Source organism: Phyllostomus discolor, chromosome 7 (assembly GCF_004126475.2).
Source record: "Phyllostomus discolor isolate MPI-MPIP mPhyDis1 chromosome 7, mPhyDis1.pri.v3, whole genome shotgun sequence".
NCBI lineage: Eukaryota > Metazoa > Chordata > Mammalia > Chiroptera > Phyllostomidae > Phyllostomus > Phyllostomus discolor.
Window position 1 is genome coordinate 62,773,472 of NC_040909.2, and position 23,168 is coordinate 62,796,639.

The window sequence follows — 23,168 nt, forward strand, 5'->3', positions numbered from 1 at the left end:
GTTTTTTAATTGTTGTTCAAGTACCATTGTCTCTATTTTCATGCAACCAAGCTTCCCTTCCTCACCCACCCCCACCTCCCACCACTGCAACCACCCCCTTTGGCCTTGCCCATGTGTCCCTTATACACGTTCTTTGATGACCCTTCCCCTATTTGCCCCCATCATCTCCTTTACCCTCCTCTCATGTCACTGTCCATTTGTTCCTTATTTTAATGTCACTGGCTGTATTTTGCTTGCTTGTTTGTCTTGTTGATTAGTCTTCACTTGTAGGTGACATCATATGGTATTTCTCTTTCACCACCTGGCTTATTTCACTTTAGGAAAATGCTGTTCAGTTTAATCCATGCTGTTGGAAGGATAGGCGCTCCTTCTTTCTCTCTGCTGTGTAAATTGTGTAAATGTACCAGTTTTTTTTCACCCAGTCATTTACTGATGGGCACTTAGGTTGCTTCCAGCATTTGTCTATTGTAAATTGTGCTGCTATGAACATTGGTGTGCATAGCTTGTTTTGAATTGCTGTTTCAAGATTCTTAAGGTATAATACCAGCAGTGGAATTAATGCGTCAAAAGGCAGTTCCATTTTTCCTTTTCTGAGGAAATTCCATACCAATTTCCATAGTGCTTACACCAGTCTGCATTCCTACCAACAATGCACTAGGGTTTCCTTTTTTCCACAACCTCACAAGCACTTGTTCTTTGTTGATTTGTTTATGATGGCCATTGTCACAAGTGTGAAGGGGTATCTCATTGTGGTTTTAATTTGCATCTCTCTGATGGCTGGCAATTCTGAGCACCTTTTTTTCCTTTCTTTCTTTTTAATTTTTTTTTATTTTAATCATTGTTCAAGAACAGTTTTCTCCCTTTTACTCCCAATCCAGCCCACCCACCCAATCCTCCCCTTTGCCTTTCCATTACTACCCTCCCCCTAGTTTTTCTCCATGTGTCCTTTAAATTTGTTCCTGTAAACCCTTCTCATTCTCCCCTGAAATTCCCTCTTCTCTCCCCTCTGGTCACTGACAGCCTGTCCTCTATTTCAGTATCTTTGGTTATATTTTGCTTGTTTCTTTGTTTTGTTGTTTAGGTTCCTGTTAAAGGTGAGATCATATGGTATTTGTCTTTCACTGCCTGCCTTATTTCGCTTAACATAATGCTTTCCAGTTCCATCCAAGCTGTTGCATAGGGTAGGAGCTCCTTCTTTCCTTCTGCTGCATAGAATTCCATTGTGTAAATGTACCATAGTTTTTTGATCCATTCATTTACTGATGGGCACCTAGGTTGCTTCCAGCATCTAGCTATTGTAAATTGTGCTGCTATGAACATCATGGTGCAAAGGTTCTTTTGTATTGGTGTTTTAGTGTTCTTAGGATATAGTCCCAGCAGTGGAACTGCAGGGTCAAAAGCCAGATCCATTTTTAGTTTTCTGAGGAAGTTCCATACCACTTTCCACAGTGGTTGTACCAGTCTGCAGTCCCACCAACAGTGCACTAGGGTCCCCTTTCCTTCACAACCTCTCCAACACTTGTTGTTTGTTGCTTTCTTTATATGGCCATTCTGACTGGTGTGAAGTGGTATCTCATTGTGGTTTTAATTTGCATCTCTCTGATAGATAGCAATATTGAACATTGTTTCATGTGTCTTTGGATTTTCTGTATGTCCTCCTTGGAGAAGTGTCTGTTCAAGTCCTTTGCCCATTTTTTAATTGGGTTGCTTGTCTTATTAGAGTGGAGTTGTGTAAGTTCTTTATATATTTTGGAGATTAAACCCTTGTCTTAGGTATCATTGTCAAATATGTTTTCTCATACAGTTGGTTCTCTTTTTATTTTGATACTGTTTTCTTTAGCTGTGCAGAAACATTTTATTTTGATGAGATCCCATTTGTTCATTCTTTCCTTTATGTCCCTTGCTCTAGAGGGCATATCAGTAAAAAAGTTTCTCCATGAAATATCTGAGATTTTCCCACCTACATCCTCCTCTAGGGCTTTAATGGTGTCACAATTTATATTTAAGTCTTTTATCCACCTTGAATTTTTGTATAAGGTGTAAGTTGGTGCTCAAGTTTCATTTTTTTTGCATGTAGCTGTCCAGTTCTCCCAACACCATTTGTTGAAGAGGCTATTTTCACTCCATTTTATGTTGCTTCCCCTTTTGTCAAAATTAATTGACCATAGAGACGTGGGTTTATTTCTGGGCTCTCTGTTCTGTTCCATTGGTCCATGTGCCTGTTTTTATGACAGTACCAGGCTGTTTTGATTACAGTGGCCTTGTAGTATAGTTTAGTGTCAAGTGTTGTGATCCCCCCTACTTCACTCTTCTTTCTCAAAATTGCAGCAGCTATTCAGGGTCATTCATGATTCCATATAAATTTTTGAAGTGTTTGTTCCATGTCCGTGAAATAAGCCATTGGTACTTTAACAGATATTGCATTCAATCTGTAAATTGCTTTGGGTAGTATGGACATTTTGATGATATTAATTCTTCCAATCCATGAACACGGTATATGTTTCCATTTATTTGTGTGCTCCTTGATTTCTTTCCTCAGTGTTATGTAGTTTTCTGAATACAGGTCTTTTACCTCTTTGGTTAGGTTTATTCCTAGGTATTTTATTTTCCTTTTTGTTATTTAAATGGGTTTTTTTCTTGATTTCTGCTTCTGTTGTTTCATTGTTGGTGTACAGAAATGCCTTTGATTTCTGGATATTGACTTTGTATCCCGCTGTTTTGCCAAATTCATTTATTAGGTCAAGCAGTTTTTTAGCAGAGTCTATAGGATTTTTTATGTACACTATCATGTCATCTGCAAACAGTGACAGTTTTGTTTACTCCTTTCCAATTTTGATGCCCTTTATTTCTTTTTCTTGTCTGATCACTGTGGCTAAAATCTCCAGTACTATATTGAATAGAAGTGGTGAAAGTGGACAGCCTTGTCTTGTTCCTGAACTTAGTGGAAAAGATTTTAGATTTTTCCAATTGAGTATGATGTTGGCTGTAGATCTCTCATATATGGCCTTTATTATGTTGAGAAATGGTCCCTCTATTCCCACTTTGCTGAGTGTTTTATCATAAATGGATGCTGTACCTTATCAAATGCTTTTTCCACATCTATTGATATGATCACGTGATTTTTGTCTTTGCTTTTATTTATGTGACGTATTACATTTACTGATTTGCGAATATTGTACCATCCTTACATCCCTGGAATGAATCCCACTTGGTCATGGTGTATGATATTTCTAATGTATTGTTGGATGCAGTTTGGCAGTATTTTGTTGAGGAATTTAGCATCAATGTTCATCAGCGATATTGGCCTGAAGTTTTATTTCTTTGTTGTGTCTTTATCTGGTTTTGGAATTAGGATGATGTTGGCCTCATAAAAAGAGTTTGGGAGTCTTCCATCTTTTTGGATGTTTTGGACAAGTCTGTGAAGGATAGGGGTTAGCTCTTCCTTAAATGCTTTGTAGAATTCTCCTATGAAACCATCTGGTACAGGGCTTTTGTTTGTTGGGAGTTTTTTGATTACTGCTTCAATTTCATATGCTGTTATTGATCTGTTCAGGCTTTCTGCTTCTTCTTCATTGTGTTTTGGAAGATTGTATTTTTCTAGAAATTTGTCCCTTTCACCTAGGTTTTGAAATTTCTTGGCATACAGTTCTTCGTAGTAATTTCTTACAATCCTTTGTATTTCTGTGGTATCTGTTGTAATCTCTCCTCTTTCATTTCTGATTGTTTATTTGGGTCTTCTCTCTTTTTTCTTGATGAGTCTGCTTAAAGGCTTGTCGATTTTGTTTATCTTTTCAAAGAACCCACTCTTGGATTCATTGATCCTTAGAATTGTGCTTTTAGGCTCTATGTCATTTAATTCTGCTCTGATCTTCATTATTTCATTCCTTCTGCTTCCTCTGGATTGTCTTTGTTGTTGTTCCTCGAGTTCTTGTAGGTGCAGGGTTAGGTTGTTTGTTTGAATTGTTTTTAACTTTTTTAGGTGGGCCTGTATTGCCATGAAATTACCTCTCGGGACTGCCTTTGCTGTGTCCCATAACTTTTGGGTTGTTGTGAGTTCGTTTTCATTTGTTTCCAGAAACCTTTTGATTTCTTCCCTAATATCATTCTTGACCCAGTCATTGTTTAATAGCATGCTATTTAATCTCCATGATTTTGAGTGTTTGGGGGTTTTTTCCTTCGGGTTGGTTTCTAGCTTCAGTCCCATGTGATCCGAGAAAATGCCTGGTATGATTTCAATTTTCTTGAAATTGTTGAGGCTTGCTTTGTGTCCTACCATGTGGTCTATCTTTGAAAATGTTCCATGTACATTTGAAAAGAATGTGTATTTAGCCTCTTTGGAATGGAGGGCTCTATATATATCAGTTGAGTCCATTTCATCTAGGGTATTGTTCAATGCCACTCTATCTTTGTTGATATTTTGTTTGGAAGGTATGTCCATTTTTGATGGTGAGGTGTTAAAATCCCCCACTATAATTGTGTTGCTGTCAATATCTTCCCTGAAGTCCTCTAAGATTTTCTTTATGTATTTGGGTGCTCCTATGTTGGGTGCATATATATTTACAATATTTATGTCTTCTTGGTGAATTCTTCCCTTGAGTATTATGAAGTGACCTTCTGAGTCTCTCCTTATGGCCCTTTTTTGGAAGTCTATTTTGTCTGATATGAATATTGCTACCCCGCCTTTTTTTCTGTCCATTTGCTTGGAAAATTTGTTTCCAGCCCTTCACTTTCAGCCTGTTCAGGTCTTTTATCCTTAGGTGGGTCTCTTGTAGGCAGCATATGTGTGGGTCATGTTTTTCTTATCCATTCAGCTATGCTATGTCTTTTGATTGGAGCATTTAATCCATTACGTTTAAGGTTAGTATTGATAGGTACTTATTGATTGCCTTTATGTACGTGTTTTTTTTCTCTCCCTCTCTCTCTCTCTCTCTCTCTCTCTCTTTTCCTTCCTTTCCTTAAAGCAGTCCCTTTAGAATCTCTTGCAGAGCTGGTTTGGTGGAGGTGTATTCTTTTAGACTTCTTTTATCTGGGAAGCTTCTTATTTGGCCTTTTATCTTGACTGAGGGCCTTGCTGGGTAAAGAAGTCTTTGTTGCAGACCTCTGGTTCTCATTACTTGGAATATTTCTTACCATTCTCTTCTGGATTGGAGTGTTTCCATTGAGAAGTCAGCTGTTAGCCTTATTGGGGCTCCCTTGTATGTTACTTCCTGTTTTTCCCTGCCTGCTTTTAATATTCTCTCTTTGTCTTGGTATTTTGTCATTTTAATTATGATGTGTCTTGAGGTTGGCCTCTTTGGGTTCCTCTTGATTGGGATTCTCTGTGTTTCCTGGATTTGTGTCACTTTTTCTCTCATCAAATTAGGGAAGTTTCCCATCATTACTTTTTCTAATTGGTTTTCTATTCCTTGCTGTTCTTCTTCTCCTTCTGGTGTCCCTATTATATGGATATTATTACATTTCATATTGTCTTGCATTTCTCTTAATCCATCTTAATTCTTTCTGAGCCTCTTTTTCTTTTCTTGCTCTTTCTGGGTGTTCTATTCTACTGTGTCCCCTAGCTCGCTGATCCAATCTTTTGTTTCATCAATCCTGCTTTTCATTCCTTCTACTATGTTCTTCAATTCAGAAACTGTATTCTTCATTTCCTCTTGACTCTTGTTGATAGTTTCTATATTTTTTCATGTTTATGTAGTTTGCAGTGAGATCGTTGTAGCTTCTCTGTCATTTCTGGTAGCTCATTGTGAGTTCATTGAGCTTCCTGATAATCATTGTTTTGAACTCAATATCTGATAGTTGAGTTGACTATTTCATTTAGCATTTTTTTTGAGGCTTCCTCCTTTCTCTTCATTTGGGGATTGTTTCTCTGTCTTCTCATTGTTCATGAGACTCTTCTTGTTAGCCTCTGTTTCTTAAATTGATCTGTTCTGGTTCCCTGTGATTATGGTGTGAACGTCTGTGGTAGAATACCTGTGAGATTCAGTGGTGCAGTCTCCTTCATGTATCCTGGTGTTCACAGCTTCCCCCTACTCTTTTTTGTGATCATTTGGAGGAGTAAGGCAAATGGTTTAAGACAGCAAGACAGTATTCTATGATATTTACATTAGCAGCCAGTAGAGAAGAGACGGGATATCCTTTGACTACTTTTAGTGTTAACCATGATCTTTCACCCCACTAGCCACATTTTAGAAAGGATGGAAAGAAGATAAGATTCATATTGGGGAGGAAAGGATTGTTAGTTGGATCTAGAAAGCTGTGAGGCTGTGGGAGATCAGATTCTGAGGTAGGGTGGGAATAAAGATTAGTAAATTGGAGTAGTGTGTAAAAGAATAGAGACAACCCCCACAATAATATAGTTCAGAAAATTGTGAAGTGGGCTGAGATCAGGGAGGGGTGTTGAGTAGTATTTACAATTGTATGAACTAGGTCTTATTTACAGTTATATTAAAGCAACAATCATGTGGCAGAATCTATGAGATCTAGATAAGAAGAATAAGGAGTATAGAACCTTGAGTGGTGTACTAATGGAACACAAATGAAGGACAGTAAATTATCAACACACTGTGACTGAGATAACAGGGGAACCTATCAAATGACAGTATAAGCATCCAAGCAAAGAAGATTAAACAGAAAGAAAAAAAATACCAAAATACTATTAAAATAAAAAATGTCATAAAAGTGAGAAAAAGATAATACAAATTTGTAGTAACTTGAAAGCTCAAAAAAAAGGGAAAAAAATGCAGAAGATGGAATGCAGGAGAGATAAATTTGGAGTGGAAGGAATAATAGTAGGATGAAAGGAAGAGAAACCTAAGGAATTGAGAGATATAAAAATAATAAGAATTAAAAAATAAAAAGTCACTTAAAAAACAAGATGAAATCAAACAAGCAACAACAGCCAAAAGAAAAGAAAAGAAAAGAAAAGAAAAGAAAAGAAAAGAAAAGAAAAAGAAAAAGAAAAACCTGTTGTTGGTTTCTAACTGGCCAGACCAGTTTTTCTGGCCTTGCTGGCTTCAGCATGCTGAGGGGTGTTTGGAATGCTTATCACTCTTCCCAGTCAAAACTCAGTCAGTCTCTCAGGTACTGTCCCCAGGGCCAGCAGGGCGCTCTCCCCAGAGCCAATCCGACTTCCCCCTGCAGGACCCTGGGCACTCCCGAGTACGCTCTCTGGAGCTCACTGCTGCGGTCTCCCAGGCTCCAGGGCCCTGAAGAGCACCTGCGTCTTTTCCAGGTTCACAATGCAAGCTCCAGGGATTGCAAGGAGATGCGCCCTTCCCCCAAATTTCACTGTGGCGGGCTCTATGTTCTCAGAAAGCACCCTCATCCTTTCTGGATTCACGGTGCAAGCTCTGGGGATCTCGAAGGGGCACACACTTCCACCAATTTCCCCGTTACAGGCTCCAGGAACCCCCAAAGTGCTGCATCCCTTCCGGTTTCACAGCACGAGAGTCAGGAATCCTGAAGGGGCACGTACTTCCCCAAGTTCACCACAGCAGGCTCCAGAAACCCGAGAACCCCCACGCCCTTTCCTTGTTCAGGGCTGCGAGGTCTGGGCTTTCCAGAGATCCACACTTCTACTGGGCTGGGAGCGTGGGCACACATCCAGGCCGCACCTGGTCGGGCAAGCTGGGGGCACTCACCCCTTCCAGGGCTATGTGTGGGTGCTCGCAGCCCTGTGCGACTGTCTCCCAGTCCATCTCCCCTCTCTGTGCCTTCAAGCAACAAGGTCTTCCCTGGTGTTGCTCAACCCCTTTGTCCCAGGAGGGAGCAGCGACTCTGCTCTCCTGGGTGCTCTGAGGCAGACCCAGGAGCACCGGGCCTGGGATCTGCAACCCTCCTGGTGCCCAAGTTGATCCCTGGGTCCCTGTTGTCCTGAAGCAGTCTCCTTACTGTCTGGTTTTTCAATGTCCGCTATAATTTTTGATGTTCTGTTTTCATAAATGTTTCGATAACCCAGGCCCCTTGCTCTGTTCCTCTGCCGATCCTCGAGTTTCTCTTCCCTGCCTAGAGAAAGGGGATCATGCTTCCTCAAACAAAGCCACCATCTTCAAGCTTTGTTTTCTGAATCAGCGCTGAGCATCTTTTCATATGTCTCTGGGCCGTCTGTACATCCTCCTTAGAGAAATGTCTGTTCAGGCCCTTTGCCTACTTTTTAATTGGGTTGTTTGTCTTCCTGGAGTGGAGTTGTATAATTTATATATTTTGGAGATCAAACCAGAGGAGGACCGCTTCTAATGTCAGGGAAGGTGTCAGAGTCATGGGCCATATTTCAACATTTCAGTTGGATCTAGGTTAAAGATGGCCACACAGTCTTTGACATTCTACTCATCCAGAGGTATAGTCTCTTCCTCCCTGCTTCCCCTAACTTCTAAAACCTCGATGGGTTCTTTGACTGCTTGACCAATTCAACATGGTGGAAGGGACCATGACCAGGCTTTGAAAGCGAGGCAGTGCCTGATTTCTGTCTCTCAAAGATCTTGCTCTTGGCCACCATGAAAGAAATATGACTACACTGCTGGACAGACCTGTGGAGAGAGCTTGAGTCAGCAAGAAGCAGGAGAAAGACCTGGCTGGGCCTACCCTTCTAACTGTCCCTCCAAAACACATGCAAGTGCAGTTGCCTTGCACCCTCCAAACCAGCCCCAACTGATGATCACAGGCAGATCCTGTGGTCCTAGCCAGCACTACATGGACCATGAAAACTGCTCAGCTGAGCTCCCACTGAATTGGGAGATACAATGAAATGCTTGCTATTTTAAGTCACTGAGTTTTATGGTTGTTTACTCAGCAATAGAGAATTGGAACACTTGTTTGTGCCACACTCCCTCCTAATCCCACTCTGTAAAACACAATGTCTTCAGTTGAGTGTGCTGTTAAGCCTAAGTGAATTCCACATTAGACTAAAACCTGTGTTTTCATCTGTAAGTTGAGATGATAGTAACTGCCATCCCTTCTCAGAATTATTTTAGGGTTCAAGTGAGGTCATACATGTGAATGCACTTCATAAATTATACAGCACTCTACAAATATAGATGAATTTCAATATGACTGGAAAGCACTCTACAAATACAGTTTAAATAGAATTTTATTGTAAAAAAAGTTTTAAACTGATATTACAATTTTTAAAAAGAGTGTCAAATGCAATGTTAATTAGTGTATGTATCATTTTAAATTACATTAAGATCAATTAGAATTACTGTAACCCAGACTTCTGGCCAAGATGGAGGCATAAGTAGATATTCTTTGCTTCCTCACACAACCAAAAGAAAGACAACAAATTAAAAAAAACTACAACAGCCAAATCTGCCAGAAAATTAAATTGTATAGAAATCAGACAATGAAGGAGTTAAAGAAGAAACATTCATCCAGACTGGTAGAAGGAGCACAGATAGACAGCCAAGTGGAGAGGACTTGTGGCAATACAACAGACTAGGCAAGGTGAGGCCGTGGCTGGTGGACCAGGTGGTCCCACATTTATGTGTAGATAAACAAAGAAGAACAACTGGGAAGCAAGAAAGACAACATAACCCAGGGTTCCAGCACTGAAAACTAAAGCCTCAAAACTTCTGGCTGTAAAAATCCGTGGGAGTTGCAGCAGTGGGAGAAACTCCCAGCCTTAGAGGAGAGTTTATTGGAGAGACCCATGGGGTCCTAGAATGTACACAAGCCCACTCAACTGGGAATCAGCACCAGAAGGGCCCAATTTACTTGTGAGTAGAGGAGGAAGTGACTGAAAGCCCACTGAGAGCTAAATGAGTAGCATTGTTCCCTCTCTGACCCCTCTCCCACATACAGTGCCACAATGCAGCAACATGGGTTGCCCAACCCATGGGTTGACCATAGGTTGAAAAGTTACTTGAAAACTTAATGAAGGAGAACTTCCCTAATCTGGTGAAGGAAATAGACCTCCAGGAAGTCCAGGAAACTCAGAGAGTTCCAAGAAGTTGGATCCAAGGAGGAACACACCAAGGCACATAATAATTACATTAGCCAAGATTAAAGATAAGGAGAGAATCTTAAAAGCAGCAAGAGAAAAGGAGACAATTACCTCCAAAGGAGTTCCCATAAGTCTATCAGCTGATTTCTCAAAAGAAACCTTTCAGGCAAGAAGGGGCTGGAAAGAAGTATTTGAAGTCATGAGAGCCAAGGACCTACATCCAAGATTACTCTATCCAGCAAAGCTATCATTTAGAATGGAAGGGCAGATACAGTGCTTCCCAGATCAGGTCAAATTGAAGGAGTTCATCATCACAAGCCCTTATTATATACAATGTTAAAAGGTCTTATCTAAGAAAAGTAAGATAAAAAATATGAACAGCAAAATAACAACAAACTTACAACTAACAACAACCTAACCTAAAAAAAAAAAAACCAAAAAACAAAAAATAAAACCAGAAACAAACTAAGCAAACAAATAGAATAGCAACAGATTCACGGAAAGGGAGATCACATAGAGGGTTTCAGTGGGGAGTTGGCAGGGGAGAATGGGGGAAAAGGTACGGGGAATAAGAAGCATAAATGGTAGGTACAAAATAGACAAGTGGAAGGCTGAAAATAGTGGGAAATAGAGAAGCCAAAGAACTTATATGTATGACCCATGGACATGAACTAAGGTGAAAGAATGATGGTGGGAGGTAGGGTACAGGGCAGAGGGCAATAAAGGGGAGAAAAAATGGGACAACTATAATAGCATAAGTAATAAAATATATATATATTTTTAAAGATTTAATATTTTTTTAAGATTTTATTTATTTATTTTTAGAGCAGGGAGGGAGAAAGAGGGTAGGGAGAGAGAAACATCAATGTGCAGTCACTGAGAGCCATGGCCTGCAACCCAGGCATGTGCCCTGACTGGGAATCGAACCTACAACACTTTGGTTCGCAGCCTGCGCTCAATCTACTGAGCTATGCCAGCCAGGGCTATAAAATATATTTTTAAAAAATTTGAAATACTGAAGTACTGAAGGACTTCATATACTGAAGGACTGTTCCACAGCTGATCAATAAAACACAGTTTGCATCAAATGACCAGTGAGTCAATGGTTTTTAAATCTGATATCTTGTGGATTATTAACTTCAAAGACTTGCATTAAGAATATTAAGCAAGTAATAATTGATTTACTTTATAACATTAAGAAATATTTTCTTTGAAGCACAAATTAAAAGGTCATGGAGGACCAGATTTTTCCTCAGGTTGATAGTCAAAACATGCAGAATAGATAATTTTGCTGGCCATGAAGAACACATGAAGGGGATTTGAAGTAACTCTTCTTTCTGGGAAAATTCCAATGAAAGGCCTAATGTTCTGCAGTGGATTAATGAGGCTGTTCTCTATTTTCAAATAATGGGCAAACAATTAAGACCCAGTCCTGAGAACAAACTGGTGTTGCTGTTATTTTGTGAGGATGTTTAAAATGACCAGTGCTGTAACAATGGGACATTAATAAACAGGACAGGAAATAATCATTTACACCCAGTAATCCAGCAAAGATATCTCAGAGACAAAAAAAATGTATATGGCAGCTACTGTTCCTACAATAGAGTTGACATTTTAGGATGAAAGCAGTTAGACCTAAATAGCTGAAATCTAAACATGGTTTGTGCCATTTTCAGAAGTCACCCAAAATGCATGCCAATGTGCCAGACGGTCCCCATGAAGCTAGCGACCTGTGCACTTTCTCACCTGGTTTCAGAACACTTATGGAAGAAGAGATGTATGCCAATCTTAGAAGAGGTCAGACTTGACAATGAATGGAATTAAGTAGCCACATGAGTACAAGTAAAACTATACATTTAGTGTAGAAAAATAATTTATGTTACTTTGATCTTTCCACTAAACTCAAAGTCAAGTCCAAGAGTGCCCTAACCATCTGTGTGTCCTAAGTAATTAGGAGCTTTATTGCTCAGCAAGGTTGCATCACAACATAAACAGAACAATCTCATTTCCCCTGTGCATTGTTATGGAAAATCAGGATGAAAGTCTGGTGTCATTCTACAGGTAGCCAATGAGAATAAACTATTTTTTCATTCCTGATAATCATATAAAATTAGGGAACTTTTCCTATACTTTTGTGAATTGTAATTGTGTTTACCACAACATCTTCCCTGAGGAACACTCTTTCAAATTCTACTTCTCATATATAAGAGAATATTCTGTGTGGCGTGGACCCAGCTCACACTCAGAAAGACCAGTGGAAAGTGAGGTCTGACACACAGGACCCACACCTACAAATATGTTCTCCCGTGGGTAATCAGTCCTGCATTGTACCTAGGTGGCTTTGAGACTTGTTTTTGCTAAAACCCCCTCACCCTGAATTGAGGCATCAAGTGCTTACTATAACATCCTAAAGTCTATGCTAAACCTCACCAGTATGGAGTGTAACCGGTTCAACCACTTTTTCCCTTGGTCTGCAACATCCTTCTCTTTCAACTAATTAGCAACACTCTCCTTTGTTTTCTGTAAAAGGTAACTACCTAAAGCGAACCTGTGCATAGTAAATGAGGACCATCATGTAGTGTGCCCAGAAAAGCAATAAAAGCTTGTCAAGGCAAGGATCCAGGTGCTCTCCCCTTGAGAGAGTGGCTGTGCCATCCCTTTTCCTCCACAGGACTCAGTAGTCGGTGTGAATGTCTCACATCTCACCCATAATGCCACAGACTCCATGAGCCGTGGTCCGCATCACTCGTACCTCCCGTTTTTCTTCCCCGATTGCAAAGTTATTTTGCTTGCTCTTTTAGATAACTTCTGTCATTCAGTCCTGCTTCTCCCCCCCAAAAAGAAAAGTCTATATGGCCAAACTGATGTGATAAAATGATAGGTTTAAAGAAAAATTCATTTTACTGTCAAGATCTTGGCATGCCAATCCTGAAAAGATATTTTGCACTGTTGGTTCTCAAGCACCTATTTTTTCATTGACTGACACACCAATTGCTTGATGGAATAATGAATTGTTCCCATTGACATCACCATCACACAAACCTTGGGATCTGTGCAGGATTTTGCAGCATGATAAGTAACGTTGCTACTCTTTCCATGATGTGTAAAATGGAGGGTGAAGTCAGGTCCAGGGACTTGCTGAAGAAGGGGATGGAGGGAGAAAGGGGTGAAGGTCAGGGGCAGGATTAAGACCAGCCATGACTGTGGTGCATGTCAGACACTCACAATTAAAATATACATGAATACATATTTTAGCATGATTGCAATACAACACCACCTACCAAGTATTTTATTTTCTGGCTTGGGAAAGATTTTGTGGGTTTGTTTTTTGTTTTGTTTTCTTTTTTTTTTGAACTTGAAAGCTATTTGCTACTATTGCATTCAACCAGGAACTCAAGTCCTCTGACTCAGAAAAAAAAAAAGAAGGCAAAATAAGACACCCAGATCCAAGCCACTGGGCACTGTCCTTAGTGCAGGTCATAGACATATTCCCAAGTTCCACTTTGCTCTGAGGGTGTTGTCATCAACCTTGTATCTCCAGGGTTGGCTAAAGCCAAACCCATCTGGCCAGGGGAAGGCTTGCTAAAGGCCTGAGATCCTCAGAGCAAACTTGTCAGGAGTCTTGGGTACTGTTAAAAGCCAGATTGACACAATGCTGAATTTTGACAAGAGTCACCATCCACAGCAGCCTTAATGTGTGAGGCACTTCCCATTCATGCAAGGACCTTCTGTGTTCACAGGCCTGTCACTGAGACCAACCTCTGATATCTAGGCCATGACCTTGGCATCACAGGCCCCTCAGCGAGGAGCCTCGATAATAACACCTGCCCCAAAAGTGCCCCTCCCCTCCACCAACAGCAATTTATTCATTTCTTTTTTCACAAAAACCAGCTTTGCTTTGCTCCCTCCTGGAAGTCATTTTCCTACATGTGGTTGGAAACTTTGGGCTATAGCAGGATATCTGTAAGTCCCTGCCCAACCCAGAACATTCAAGAAATGAATGAACTCCCTCAACCCTAAGGATCAAGAGTGCAGACATTTTGTAAAAAGGCTTTAGAACCACCCTCTCATCAGAGCCATGTGACTGACAACCTTTCATGACTGAACTGTGGTTTTATATGTGTACATATATTTGCACGTATCCACATGTAACTTGCCATGTATTCACAGACTTAATGAGCAGAACATAGGTTAGATATTGGTCCAAACTCTACATTTACCAGCTGAGAATACTGAGGCTGGGAGAGGGAGGCTTGCACAGGCATTTCCACTTGTGGGGTACTCAGGTGATGCTGACAAACATACTCAGTGGCAAGCAAATTTCAAGTTCCTCAGCCTTGGGCCTCCACACCTTCAGGCTGGGCCACCTGGTCTTCCACGGGCTTCTCCTGAGGTTTTCTCTCTCTTAAACTGTCCACCCATTGCTGAACACGCTTTCTGGAGTTGCACACTTGGGTGGCCCTGTCCCTGGGGCATTTCAGCTAAGTAGTCACCTACACAAAGGCTTCTCCAATGCCCACAGGAAGGGGACCCTGGCTTCCTAAGTGTCTATAGCTCCTTCCTCTCCCCCACCTTCTCTCTTTTCTACTCCCACAAGTCCTTCTTCCCTGCTTATCAAGGCCTCACTGTGTGCAAGTATCAAGTGCTATCTTACATTTCCCTGGAGCAAACTTGCCCCACTCCTCTGTGCTGTCTGCAGCATCTCCTTTGGTTACAGGCTATTCCTTCTCTTCAAGACACCGACCTCAGGTCATCTTCATACACCCTCACCTGTGTGGTTACCTGGCAAACATAGTCTCCCTGTCCCCACACCATTGCCTTCCCAGCAAAGTGCCTTGCACATAGAAAGATCAAATAAATGCTCATAACCCTGAGCCTGGTTCCCCATTTACAGATGAGAAAATGGAGGCTCCATGAGGGTAAGTGACTTGGGTAGTAAGCAGAGGTGCAGGACTTGTTTGAGGCCAGAGCTGGGCAGTGTTACCACCCTACTGGCAGTGTCTGGTCATGCTGCATAAAACTCCTCCCATTTTTATAAGGCTCTGTATTCCTGCACTTGGCCTTACCCTCCAGAAGAATGTGAGTGGGTCTCAGGAAGTCTCTGAGGGTAAACTAACATTGTCCACAGGATACTTACTATAGGTTCTCTTCCACAGGACAGCCATAGGACAGCAAAGTCCAAGATTGTCTCCAGTCTCTTCTTGCCTTGGAACAGGATGCAGTTAACCAGGAAACAACTCATCAAGATGTTTCTGCAGGATTCCCACTGATAGGTGCTATTGTCTCCCATCAAGAAAGCAGGCTTTTAAAGGCTAACATCAGAAAGAAGACAAGGAATTGTTGTTGGAGGGGAAGAAAGACAAAGAAAGGCAGGCTATAACATCTTTCCAGCTGTCAGCCCTTTCACTAGTTTAAAGGCAAAATCACAAAAGAATGGGTACCCTTTCCTACATGTCATCTTTGTTCCCTGTCACCTTTGTTCCCTGTCCCCCAGATTCACTGTTTACACCAAGTAGCAGCCACCATAAAACTCTTCTCAGCAGAATGCTATTTGAATTGCAAAAGCAAGACTACCCAAGAACATGTAATCTAGTAAAAGTAGATATGATAGTGTTACAAAGCAGTTTCTGAAAAGCCAGGTATTTGCATAGAGATTCCTCACAGACAGAACAAAAATGCTATCTCTGCTCCCTGCTCAGTTAGGGGACAATACCATGAGGGGCTCTGTCTTCACATGTCCCTGCTAATTTTACAGAAAAGAAGCTCTAGTGACATTTTTTGAAACTGGAGGAGGGAAATTCCTGGTCCCAGTTCCACAACATGAACCATAAACACTTCAAAAAGCAACTTATGTAAATTTTCTCCTGGGATGTTGCTGAATATTTTGCTTTTGGAAAAAAAGTGATCTATCTATAGACCAAGACATTTCTCTAGGGGACTTAACTTTTTCTATCAGTGCAGAATTGTTCTTGCTGTGAATCAGTGCTTTCTTGCTTTCCTCACCATTTTCCATCTGCCTTGAGGGTTACTACAGTGTGTACTTGTCTCCTGAGATTTGCTATCTCCCCTCAACTGGCTTTCAAATGTCTGTCCATGCTTCTTCCTGCCTTGCCTGAGGTCTGTTTAGTATGTGTCTAGGTCTTCCCTCACTTTGCTCCTGCCTCTGGCTTATTTGCATGCCCTTACTACTGTCACTGCAGGCTCCCTCCTGGGACTTGCAACAGTCACCTCTAACTTCCTCTCCTGCTTGCTGATTCTTCACCCAACTGCTTCATAACAAACAGGCCTGATTTCTCTGGCACCTTATTTAACACTCAGCCCAGCTTAGATTTCCACACAATGCAGTATGCATTTCAACAGAACTGTGTCCTTGTAATTTATTTTCCTAATTTTTTTGGAAACTACAATTACTTTTTACCTCCCTGCTGATTTGCTGGATGGCATTAAACTTTGGGTAAGAAGATCTGGTCTCAGCCCTTCCATCTCCATGAAGTGGTGGGGAGAAAATCACACCTGCAGTATGTGTGTGGTTGTCTTGGTTAGGTTCTTTCAGGCTGCAAGGAAGAGAAACCAGTTCATGACCTGAATGTACACATGGTTTCATGGATAACTGAAAGGGACTCATAGTCTCTGATATGAAAGCAGAGTAGCTCAGTGTTGGAACCAGGGACTTCAGCATTCTCCTTGCATCTCAATCCCAATGTCTCTGCAGAAAGGATCTGGGCGGTCCTTTATTTACCCTTTATCTAGCAGCCTCCTGATTGGATAGGCCAGATAGCACAGTTGGCTTAACTCACAAACAGGTGCAACTGACCAGAGCATCTTCCTGGGAAAGCACTGCCTGGTTCCTTTATCCCCAAAAGGGAGCTGTGGCCATAGCCAATGCTTGTGGCAGTCTGCCTGGAGGGGATTCTTGAAACAATGACCCTCATCCTCCTTGAGACAAAGACCCAGTTATCCAATAAGTTAGGAAACACCCCATATTTCACCTTCCTGTTTAGAGATGAACAGTGCACAGTGGTATACGAAAGGTGCAGAGAAACCCCATAATAAACAAATCTGTTTGGCTTGGCTTGAGGCAGCATTGTCAGGTATTTATGTGACATTAATTGATACCTAGTGGAAAATACTTTGACAAGTGCTGACTTAGACCTCATGAATTGTCTAGGCCATGACTTTTGTTGCTGTCTACTAAACCAGTAGCTCCCAATTCCTATGGATCAGAACCACCAGGGGACATTCAACTAAATAGAGTCGGCCAACTGTAACCCTGGAGATTCTGATTTACTTGGTCTGGGGAGAGGCCTAGGGATCAGAATTTAAATGCTCCTCAAGTCTATAGTTTTAAATAATAATAGTCCTATATTATTATTTAATAGTCCTATATGTCATCGTATATATAATAAAGCATTTCTTGAACATATACTATGAGCCAGGCACTAAGTCAGTGTAAATTCATGTTTTTAAATTTTATCCTTAAATCTTTCCTGCCAACCAGATATTACTATCACCAACTTAAAAGTAGGAAAACTGAAGCTGCATGAGGCTAGGCAGCAAGTCCATGATCACACAGCTTATGTGTTGTAAAGCTGAGAAGCCAGGGCCTTTTGACTTCTACACCTGAATTCTTCAGTCCACACAACATGTTTCTCCTGGGAAATTCATTTCATTCATTCATTCATTCATTCCCCTCCATCCCTGAGTGCTGAGGATGTTGGCTGATGGCTCTTCCAAAGGAATTGCCCTCAGCTAAAGGCGACTGACTATCTGCCCCACATCACAGCCCTCTGTGGGGATGGCTGTATTAGAAGATTCGTTGATATGAGTAACTCCCACCTTATTTGGGGACCACCTCACTCTACATCTCCCCTGCTGAGGCCTTACCTGCTACTGTATGGCAATTCAATTTCTCCCTTCGCCCAAGCCTGGGCCCCTTACTAACTCACAGGTTGGTTAGTTGTAATCATAAGCACCTCTCCCAATAAATGAACTGCATACAAATCTCCATCCCAGAAACATTTCCAGAGAACATTTCTCTGCAGTATATTCCCAACATAGATCATCACTCCTTTGTTGAGATCCCTTCAAGGGTTCCCATCTCATCAGAATCAAAGCTTTGGCTTGGGTACCCCACACCTATTACCTTCTGGACCTCATCTTCTACTCCTTGGCCCTTAATCATTCCAGCTGCACTGGCTTTCTTGCCGTTCCTCCAACATGCTGGGAATGCCCCTGCCTCAGGGTCTTTGCTGGTACTCTTCTGTCTCCCTGGAACGTGCTTCGCCCAGTTATCAGCATTGCTTCCTCCCTCACCAACTTCAAATCTTATCTTAAACGTTACCTTGGTGAGGACTTCCCTGAACCTCCACTTAAGTCTATCCAATTTCACTCTACCCCAGAGCTCACACCATTCGTTCCTAATGAGTTTCCTCAGTGGTTTGTATCAGGATCTCACAGAGAGCACATTTACTTATTGATGTTGTTCATTATCAGTCTTCTCCCCCAGAATGCAAACTCCATGAGTGCAATGACTATCCTTCCTGCTCTTTACACTGCTGTGTCCCCATAACCAAGAATAGTAGCCAGTACATAGTCACTCCACAATCAATCTGTATTTAGTGAGCATGTGAATGAATAAATGTGAGAAAGGAAGACTATGGGTGGGCACTCAAAAGACCTGTGATCTTTAGGGAAGTCCCTTGAACAACATCTGCGTGTCTTCAAAAGAAAAATGGGAACAATTCTTATGTCATTTTTGTAAGGATTATGCAATACATTTGTGAAAGCATCATATAATAAACTACTAAATAAAGGTAGGGTGTAATTTTATTTAACCTGAATTCTTCATCAGTGAGCTACTTAATTTTTATAATCTAGAGCTAACAGATTCCCAAAAAGTAAACATATAACATTCAGACACAGAAAACCTTGAAAATGTCTGGTATTCAAATAAAATATAAAATGTATTACAAAGCCATACCCCAAATGTACAAACTATGAAATACATCTTTTAAATACTTAATGAAAAGAGCAGGATTTACACTGTAAATTTTATAACATTTGAAGACTTCTTTTGCTACCATAAAATTCTGATAAAAATTAATTCCATAAAGTATCAACTATACTTTCTTTATATAAAACATATTCTCTCTTTAAATGCAAATATCATGTCTATTACTAGCAAGTAAATTGAATTACATTTCCACACACTTCTTAAAATGAGGTAAGAAAATAATCTTTTCAACTGTTTACATCTCTCACTAAAAGTGCAATGCTGTCTTGACCATTCCTTTCATATGCATACTTTCCCACCAGGTACTCAATATTCTGCACAAAGAGCAGTAGCAATACCACTCATTTAAAATTCATATGTTGTCCCTGTTTTTTCACAATTTCAAGATCCAAATGAAAGCTATTGCTATACTGATTCACTATATATTATTTTGCAAATATTTTAACAAATATTCCTAAACTCTAGAAGATTGTTCATAATCCTTTAAAGCAAGGGCAGCAAACTTGTTCTGTGAAGGTCCAGATAATAACTATTATAAGTTTCTTGGGTCACTTCTCTGTTACACATTCTCCTTTAAAAAGCAAAACAAAACTCTAAAATGTAAAAAAAAAAATTCTTAGCTCTGCTGTAATCTGCTAATTTTTAAGAGTGGACTTTAAAAAACTAGAAGTCCCTAATCTCTAAATTAGACTAGTCAAGTGTTAAAATGTAAGCATCTTTTTCCAGTGAAATAAATCCATGATTTTTGACTGCAAAATAGAAAGTTGATAAACAGTAAGACATGAATCCCATTCAAAGAGTGGGCTACATATCAGGTATTCAATAAATAGTACTTCCTTATGGCTTTCATTTTGAAATGGATTATGCACATGTCCTTTAGGGAAACAATGCCATGCCCTCTTCCAACCATGTTTTTTGACAAGGTCTGAACATGGAAAGAGGGCATTCAAGGAATCCATCTTCCTGGAAGAGAGCGTGGCATACAAAGGGGGGTGGTAATTTTTCTGGGGATTGCTTTTAATAATTTCCTTGCTAATATTAATCATGGTCTTACTTTGTACCCTGATTCCCATAAGAACAGAACATGAGAAGAAAGAGGCTCTAAAAGAGTCAATGATTGATTTTGAGGGAAATTCTGAAGGGACAACTAGTTCTCCCTAGACTATTGAATCATGCCCAGATTGTTTTAAATAAGGTGTTTATAAACCTGAGTAAGAAATTATCCCCAATTGTTCCCATAAAAGAATTCATAAATCAGTTACAATAGGTTGAATTATTGACGGACTTTCCCATGCCTGTTCCTTACCCATAGATACAAAGAGTCTTTCTAGAAAATGAGAAAAAACTATATAGACCCCTACCCACAGCCTAAAGATACCCCTGGGTAGCATATTAGTTTATTGGCAAGTTATGGTATCCCCCAAAAGGAGCTAATAGTCTCCAGAGGATTCCAGATCTCCCATTGCCTTATACAGGAGCATATGAGGGTGGCATTAGAATGGTCAATAAGGGTGAAGTTCAAGTGCCTTATAATAGTCTAAATTTCATGGAAAGGCTAGCTCAAAGCAGACCTCCCTGGTGTTTATTAATTAAGGAATAAAAAGGGTTTATTGTAGCTGAATTTCCTGTTTATCTCTCCTTACATGTTTGTTTTGGAGATTAAAAGGTGGTGGGATTGTCAGATATCTGTATCTCAGGTTTATTGATTTGCATAATTCCAATGAAGTTGTATAAAATAATTTCTTGACCAGAGAATAAAATCCCCTCTAATGAAATAGCCCCTGAATGTCTAAAAGTTGTTGGAGTAACAGCCCTGCCTTTACCTTGAATAGGAATATATACCAAGTAGAATTAGACAGGCAAAGAAATAAGAAAAGCTGGCTAACTATTATAAATTAAGCACGTAGAAACAGTTACCAGGGAGTTAGAGTCCATGGTACATAGAGAAGTATTTTAGACAGAAAAAGTAAATAGGTAAGTTAGATATTACAAAGGCCTTATAATAAATTTCCTTATAATAAATTTCCTATTTGAATTGAACCTCTATTCAATTTAGCGTATCCTTTTGCCCCATGACAAATTCTGAGAACTTTAATAAACAATAAGACATTCAAACTTTGTACGTACAGCTATTTCTAATTGTCTGATTTATGGCTCTCCTGGTCAAAATAATCTTTGTTTAATATAACTGAATCTATGGGAATTTTTGTACTTTTCCTGGTTACCTTTGTATTAATTTTTTTCTGCTTTACCTAATCGCAAATGTCAATCGCTGCTAAAAATGAAAGTATAAAAACCTGCTTGTACTTGCAATAAACGGAACAAAGCATCACTGTCCTCTGAGGCGTGTTGTCGTCTGTCTCCCATCGCCAACGCCTTACCCACCTTTCAGGAAACCCTGGACCTAGCTGCGGCTGGACCGCGGCAATTCTTCTTACATAGCTAATCTAAAGTTTGCAAAAATACTGCCATGCCTCTTTGTGAAAGAGGTGGGTGCATGCACAGGCACCGCAGCAGCAAGTGCACACACTGGAGGCCACGGTTTGATGCGGAAGTGCTCTCCACAGCTAAGGAGCCAGTGCAAACCAGCTAAAAGGTACACAGAACAGTCCTAAAGAATATTCTAATTTGTCTTTATCGTATGTAGTGCATTGGGGGAAACTGATTTGCATATGAAATATGTGAATACATATGAATATAGCAGCATGATTCATTCAGGCTCTTGATTCTATTAGCTGCCTTCAACTGAAAATATACAGCAGAGAATTCAGTGGGAGCTAATTTGGACTCTGATAGAGTAAAAAAGGATCTGGTTACAGCACCGTTTGATCTATTACTTGATCCTATAGCTTGGTACTGAGAATCAAAACTGTGTGTTTGTTGCATGTCTTCCTTTCCTACTACAAACAGTGCTATGAATAAATTATGGCAAATAGAAGCTGTTGTGAACTTAAATATATCATAAACAAGTTGAAAGTCTCTGGAATGAGCAATCCCATTGTATTCTACAAAAACATTTACAAATTCTAAAGCTAAGAAAGTTGACTACTTAAGAGGAAAGCTCAGTTACTCAGTGAGACCATGCCCAATTTTTGAGCTACAAAAAGTAAAAGTTTTCAATACAAAAAGAGTATCTTTATAAATAGCAATGACACAAAAATCACATGAAACAGCAAAAAGCCTATAAGCAATCTCCTGAAGGCATATTTTGGTATAGAACAGATCATTTGAGGGCTAAGAAATACCATTTGTTTTACTGACTAAACTGGGAGTGGCAGAGCTCAAACACCCGCTTTCTGCAAACAGACTGAGCACATTCACAACTCATCATGTTTTTTCTTAAATGGCCACTTTGGGTGTTGCAATACGTGGTCTGCAGCCTGAAGGACAAGGTACATAAATTCTTCTACATCAAAAGAGTAGTTGGTAAACTTTGGATGTTCCCCCAGAGTTGGGTGGTGACCCTGCAAAAACAAAGCAAAACATACATCCATAAGTCACTGAAAACATGTTTTTCTACACAAGAAAAATTTTACTTTACTTTGGCCAAAGTAACTATTTTAATTCATGCTCTACCTCAGAGGTCAGCATATTTTATTTTGGTCAAGTCTGATAACACATTTTCAGTTGTGGACCATACAGTCTCTGACACAGTTACTCTGCCATTGACAGGCACAAGCAGCCACAGCTAATGATACATAGAGGAGCATGACTGTGTCCTAATAAACCTTAGTTATAAAAGCAGGTGGTGGGCCAGAGTGGGCCTGCTGGTATATAGTTTGCTGGTCCCTCTTATGTGTAATTTAATAGACTATTCTACCCCCAAATTTCATGTTTTTTTTCTTTACAGCATTGTTTATGGCATGAACATGACAAAGAACATAATGGGTTTACACAAACACAACAATTGTACATCAGCATCTTTATAATATTAAAGGAGTCATATACAAGTCTACAGGCATTATATGCAGGGCAATACCAGGTGAGTGCTCTACCCACTGAGGAGCTGTCTGTGGTTTCTCAGAGCTCAGTCAAGTATGACAAGGCTGGCTGTCCATCCTTGGGCCTGTCATCTAACAGGCAGCAGGTCTATGGGGACCCCTTGAGGCCACTCCTTGTTGGAATCTGAGTCCAAGGTATACTCGTGTCCAGGTCTCATCAGTGGGCTAGTGTTGGGAACCACCCTGACTGGTTTCAGGAGATGTAGCCTCCCACGGCTAA

At 40.3% G+C, this 23,168-nt stretch overlaps 1 protein-coding gene across 1 annotated transcript in view; it reads right to left on the minus strand.

The window, feature by feature from the left end:
* Positions 1 to 21,376: 21,376 nt before the first annotated feature.
* The window catches only part of EOGT (EGF domain specific O-linked N-acetylglucosamine transferase), a 50,033-nt gene continuing 48,241 nt past the window's right edge, over positions 21,377 to 23,168 (minus strand). Inside the window, 1 exon segment of the mRNA XM_036031003.1 lies at positions 21,377 to 22,411. Coding sequence (XP_035886896.1) covers positions 22,265 to 22,411 — 147 coding nt within the window. The 3' untranslated portion in view covers positions 21,377 to 22,264.